Source organism: Tasmannia lanceolata, unplaced genomic scaffold, assembly GCF_043159265.1.
Source record: "Tasmannia lanceolata isolate RefF3 unplaced genomic scaffold, GAP_Taslan_0.1 ptg000013l, whole genome shotgun sequence".
NCBI lineage: Eukaryota > Viridiplantae > Streptophyta > Magnoliopsida > Canellales > Winteraceae > Tasmannia > Tasmannia lanceolata.
In genome coordinates, this window is record NW_027518690.1 from 13,060,899 (window position 1) to 13,067,078 (window position 6,180).

The 6,180-nt window shown below is 37.4% G+C and overlaps 1 protein-coding gene and 1 long non-coding RNA gene across 2 annotated transcripts; one reads left to right on the plus strand and one right to left on the minus strand.

Annotated features, from left to right (window-relative positions):
- Window positions 1–235: 235 nt before the first annotated feature.
- LOC143890341 (uncharacterized) lies at window positions 236–2,038 on the plus strand. The gene is made up of 3 exons (XR_013255177.1): window positions 236–346; window positions 1,505–1,659; window positions 1,752–2,038. It is a non-coding gene; the product is annotated as an uncharacterized LOC143890341 (long non-coding RNA).
- A 2,370-nt stretch (window positions 2,039–4,408) lies between these two features.
- On the minus strand, window positions 4,409–5,938 carry LOC143890979 (protein FAR1-RELATED SEQUENCE 5-like). The gene has a single exon (XM_077395643.1). It carries the CDS (start codon window positions 5,936–5,938, stop codon window positions 4,409–4,411), a length of 1,530 nt encoding a protein of 509 aa, XP_077251758.1.
- Window positions 5,939–6,180: the final 242 nt, after the last annotated feature.

A 6,180-nucleotide genomic window follows, 5' to 3' on the forward strand; every position in this document is an offset into this window, starting at 1 on the left:
ATATATATATATATATATATATATATATATATATATAGAGAGAGAGAGAGAGAGAGAGAGAAAAGTGACACTGTGCGGCCGTGTAGATAGCTTATCTACTCCTCCCTCTTTTATTAACGCAGGGAAGTCACCCACCGTCGGATGGAGCTGTTTTCAGCCGTGTGATGATCAAAACTCATATGAGAAAAGTGTTATCTATATATAAACCCATCGTGAGAAAGAAAAACACAGTGAAAACCTTTCCAAAAAATGAAGCTTTCTCCCGAGACTTTCTCTCCCACAAAGCTTTCTTTCTCACGAAGGGCGCTCACCCACCTTCATCTTCTTCCTCTCGCTAGCGTACCAGGTACCATTACTTCCCCTCCTTTCATTTTTTTCTTGTTTTTTTTTGTGAAAACCAGTGGTTAGGGTTCGAACCTACTGGTTCGAATGCGTTCGCACCAGCAGAATCAAACCCTAATGATCAAAGAAGATATTGCATTGTCTTTTCCTTTGCATCTGATTTGTGGGTTTGAAAACCCTAATCGAACCCTAATAATCTGATTTTTTCCAGCCAATTGATTTTTTCCAGCCATCTAATTTATGGGTTCGAACAAGCAGAAACAACGTTTGAACAATCAATATGATGAAATTATGGGTTCGAACCAGCAGAAACAACGTTTGAACAATCAAAGAAGAAATTGCTTTGTCTTTTCCTTTGCATCTAATTTGTGGGTTTGAAAACCCTAATCGAACCCTAATAATATGATTTTTTCTCTTTTTTCTGGGTGAAAACCGAGCCATCTTATTTTGATGTTTTTTTTGGGTTGTGAGAACCCTAACCCTAACTGAGCCATCTTATTTCTCTTTCTCTTTTTTTTTGTGTGAAAAGCAATTTATTAGGGGTTCGAAAAATCTGGAAGTTTATTAGAGTTGAAAATTTTAATAAACCCATTAGGTATGATTCTTCCCCTCATTGCATTCTTTTTCTCACTTTTTTTTTAAAAGCAATTTATTAGGGGTTCGAAAAATCTGAACGAAAATCCTAACCCAGATTTTTCCAACCCTAATTATTTGATTTTACGATTTTTTTTGGGGTTGTGAAAAGAAAATTCTGGAAGTAATGGACCGTGTAGATGATTAAAGTCGCTAGTGTGAAAAATCTGGAAGTTTATTAGAGTTGAAAAATCTAATAAACCCATTAGGTATGATTCTTCCCCTCATTGCATTCTTTTTCTCTTTTTCTTTTTTTTTGAAAAGCAATTTATTAGGGGTTCGAATGGTTTGGAAGTTTATTAGAGTTGAAAAATCTGCAATGATATCGAATCCATCTATCTTTTTTTTATTAAACATAGTTACGAAAAAGAACCCTTTTCAACAGATCAAATTTTTTATTTTTTTAATTCTTCCTCTTGTAAAAAAACCTTCTTTTCAGTTTTTTCGATTTTACTCAGTTAGGAAAAAAATGCTAATTGTTTAAATTATTTTATCTGATTCCTTTTGTTTCGTTTTTCATTGAGAGAAGATTAAGGCATGGCTTCCTCATCCAACAGTAATAGTAGTACACGTGGGGTTAGAGTCATCCGCAGGAACTGCGAATGTCAAAAGAAAGCTGCACTAAAGATAAGCGAGACAGACAATAACAAATATCACGTATTTTATACATGTGCTGGATACAATGTAAGTAAACACTCAGTAAATTTCATTTTAGATGTCGGTTGCATATTTTTTCTTTTCATTTGTAAAATTCTAACCTTTAATAGAATTTGCAGGGTGGCAGTAGGAGGAAGTGCAAATATTTTCATTGGGCATACCAGTTAGAAGGCACTGATGGGGAGGCTCTCAGTGAAAATACCCGTCTCCAAAGTTTGGAGAATGAGATAGAGCAAATAAAGGTGGTCTTGGAGAATGAGATAGAGCAAATGAAGGAGGTGTTGCAAGATGTAAGGGGAGGTTTTGAGAGTGTGGGGTGTTTTCTTAAAGTAGTAGTGGTTGTAGGACTTCTGTTATCTTTTTTGAAAAAGTAACTAGTAGTGAGTGACTGAGAATCCGCTCTTGACTATGTACATAATTTTATTTTAGTAGTGACTTTAATCATTTTAGTAGTGACAAAAAATTCACACTAGTTACTATTATTGTACAAAAGCTTAAGCTGTTAGAGTTGGTCTTATTTAATCATTTATACTTCAACACTGACAAAAAATTCACAATGAAGAAAGAGAAAAAAAAAAGATAAATCAAAGGAGATATCTGAGAGGAATTACAAGAACAGAAGTTACAATAGAAGCTGAAGTTGTTGAATGTTGGAACTTAAAGCGGGATTCACTTATGCCCCTGTTTGGATTGCAGGAATTTTGTGGAAAAAGTTTGGAAGAGAATTTTTTTTTTGAGAATTTCCTACATATCCACTGTTGATTACACATGAGAAAAGGCAACTCTAACCCCTGCAGTTCAAGTTTTATTTAGAGGGACCTTCAATTTATAATGATATCCCTCTAAATAAGTCATAACTATGCAAGAAATGAAATGTTTTTCTTGCAATCTAATGAGGGCCTTGTCTTCCTAGGTGCACCCATGGTTGGCAAAACACAGTTTTAAATGGCTTTTTTTTTTTTTGAGCAAAATGGATTTTCATTTTGCTAGCAACTCTATGCTTTTATTTCTGATGTTTTAATATGTTAGATTGATTTGAAGTTATTTCAAGGTGAGGGGTATATTCACCCCTTTTTCTTTACTTGGGACAACCCCCTCCAGTGCATTTATGACCACTCTTTTACACTAGATGCGGCTGTTCCAAGTAAAACAAGGGCTGAATTTCTTTATATATTCAGCAATTACTTAATATTAGCTTCACATTTCATGCATAAGCTTAAATAGGGATTTGCTAGGGACGATCACAGAAGGCATTTCGTGGAATGGCTGTTGCATGAAAGAGCAGCCACCTCAGATGAATTAAATGAATAAGACAAAATCTGAGCCTATGTGGCTGCTCTCATGCAACAGGCGTTCCGTGAAATGCCTTCTGCAATGGTACCTAGTAAATCCTGCATAAATAAAACGAAGTAAGTTGCTAGGGACCATTGCAGAAGGCATTTCCGGGAATGGATATCTATGTCAGCTACTAATGTTGGGTGACCTCCCTCATCGTAACCTTCAAAAGCTAGCCCAACAATATGGGCCCATCATGTACATGCAGTTTGGTTTCGTTCCAACCGTGGTGGTCTCGACCCCTAAAGCAGGCATACAATTTCTCAAGACTCATGACTCAGTCTTCGCGACTCGACCTATTACTGAGTTTGGGAAGTACCTCTTCTATGATCGGAAGGGACTCGGTTTCTCTGAGTTTGGCCCATATTGGAGAAATGCAAGGAATTTTGTACACTTGAATTGCTTAGTAATACCAAAATTGAATCCTTCAAATCTATGCGAGGAGAAGAGTTGGGTCTCTTGGTCCAATCTCTCAAAGAAAAGCATGATATCGTTGACCTTACTGCCAAGGTATTGAGTAATGAGTTAATGAGTTTTAGCACTTAGCCCTTGTTTATTTTGGATTTTGATAATAGATTGTGAAATTAGAACTGATTATTGGGATCAAAATTAGAGGTTAATTTGAGTCCAATAATCTATTACTCAGAATCGGTTCTAAAATTCCAAAACAAACAGAGCCTTAGATTTTGTATTCATTTCTGAGGTGGCTGCTCTCACACATGCAACAGCCTATCTAGCAAATCCCAAGTTACTATAGTAATTTAAAACTATTGGGTCAGTAATCTGCAATTCTAATTCTGTGGTACAGGGAACTCATGTTTCAAGAGACAAACAAAAGCAACATATTATTTTGAAAGTTATGACAATATTAAGGTCTCTTGATCAAATATTAAGGTCTACTTCATCATTCACATTAAGGTTGATTTTGTCCAGAAGTCAAAAACAAGATTCAAAAGAAAAATGACCATGTTTATAGATGAGCAGACAGTAATGAATTTTTCTCTATGTCCTCTTAGACAAATACTACAAATTAATAGAAGGTAAAAGCAGAAACTCTTCAAAGCAAAAGGTCCCAGCATCTTTAGATTAACACAACAAAAGCACGTCCATCTTCCAGCTGCTGCACCGGAGTCAAGTTTCTTGAAATTTCTCAACATAAGATAGCACATACAAGAAATAAATGCAACATATTAAGTGAATACTAAAGAGGCTTATATACTTACAGAAAGCATACTAAAATGACTCTTCAGTATGACATCGGGTCCTCTTCCTTTGCCTCTTCCTCTTCCTCTTCCTCGTCATCCCCTTCTTCTTCCACTCCATTTTCTTTCTTTTCAACCTCCGCTGCAGTCATCTATCAGAAAAAATAGTAAATGAAAACTATAATAGCTCCCTGTGACATGATAAGAAAAAAAAATATTTCCCAAACACATCTAAATGACTAGTAAGCAAGAATCAAAATCTTGGGCTGTTTGCACGTCCTAATATAATGGCCTCTTTGTCCACAATTTCCACACTTTCGTTGCTTGGTTTTGGATTTAGATTTCTCTAGACTGGATTTAAAACGGGTAGCCTTCTTCGGTCGACCCTTCGTTTTCATAGGTAAGGGGTCACGAATACATATCTCCACGGTGTTAGTCACATAGTTGGATTGTACTTGACTGCAACTATTTGCAACAATTTCGTTGTCTCTCTTCTCTAGCTCAGATTCCGCCAAACATGCATCTAAAGTTTTGTCCACCTTCTTCATAAGCCTCTTATTATTTTGAATGACATCTAGTGCTCTGTGGCACTTTGCTAGTAGGAGCCATCTCTCAAGAGGAGTTACGGCTTTATTATTTCCTTCGTCTGCAGCCACCCCACCCCGGAATTGATGATATCTTGCCATAACCGTCCACCTATTTAAGATATATCGCTCCGGAATGCTAAGTAAACGTTTCTCCCTCATAATGCGCAGGATGTGTTTGCATAAGTAGCTTTCGGTCTCACACTGACAAGTAGCCTTTACACCTTCAGCTTCAGATTCTTCATATACAACCTTGCACCATTTCCACTTCTCTTCATTACTCAATCCCACAAGGTATTCAGGCACGTTACCATTCTTATCCAACAACTCATCCCAACAGTAGCTACTATCCCCAAATTCTGCTTTGAATAATTTAAACATAATACTCGTATAACATTTTGCAGCTTGTGATTCCAAAGTGCTCCTAGAAATCAATAAAGCACTTGTACTTTTAGACTTGAAAACTGCTTGAGATTCTTTATCGCGCCGATCATGAAGTGCATTATCATATTGTTCAACAAACTCCTGTAAAGTAGTGCCCTGGTTTTCAAAACCATCAAAGAAAGCATTCATGCTTTCGCTACGTGAACTTGATGTCATGCCTGCCGTGAACGTGTCTCTAAAATAAGCAGACAGCCAATGACTCCGTAGCTCCCACATTTTTGCTAACCAACTATTTTCAACAAATGGGTATTTCTCCACCAATTTCTGCCATTCTGTCTCACTGTCGGCTATGTTTTTCCTGAAATACCAATGAGTGTAATCCTTAGCGAAATCGCTAGTTGAATCTCGCATGGCTGGAATATGCTCAACTAGGTGCTTACTGATATGCCACGAGCAAAACCGATGACGGGTGTTCGGAAAAACTGTTCTGATTGCATTTCGCATAGCCCTGTCCATGTCGGTTATTATACAACTAGGAGCTTTCCCCCACATGTATTTCAGCCACTCCTTAAACAACCAAGTAAATGTCTCCTCTGTCTCGTCTGCTAAGAGGGCACAACCAAAAAGAGTAGATTGCCGGTGGTGGTTGACACCAGTAAATGGTGCAAATGGCATCTTATACCGATTGGTCTTATACGTGACATCAAATACTTTCACATCACTGAATCTAAGGTACGCATCCCTCGCCTTTGAGTCTGCCCAAAACATGGATCTCAAGTTTCCTGAAATATCCAACTCCATGCAGAAATGGAAGTTTGGATCTTCTGATCGTTTCTATTGGAATCTTATGGCAACTTCAACATCTTCTCGTCCCATGTTGTTAGCCTTCTCTGATCTCAAATGGGTCACTACCTGATTGGTTGTGACAGCACTACCTGATCCATCACGTGATATATTAATTGTCCTTGCAATTCCACTAGGACCCAATCCACTTTTATTGAGGACGTTTACCAAATTCTTACATGCGGCATTCTTATGGAGAT

Bases quoted from the DNA above. Each gene is read 5' to 3' on its own strand.
- LOC143890979 (XM_077395643.1), bottom strand. From the start codon at position 5,938: ATGGAGTTGGATATTTCAGGAAACTTGAGATCCATGTTTTGGGCAGAC.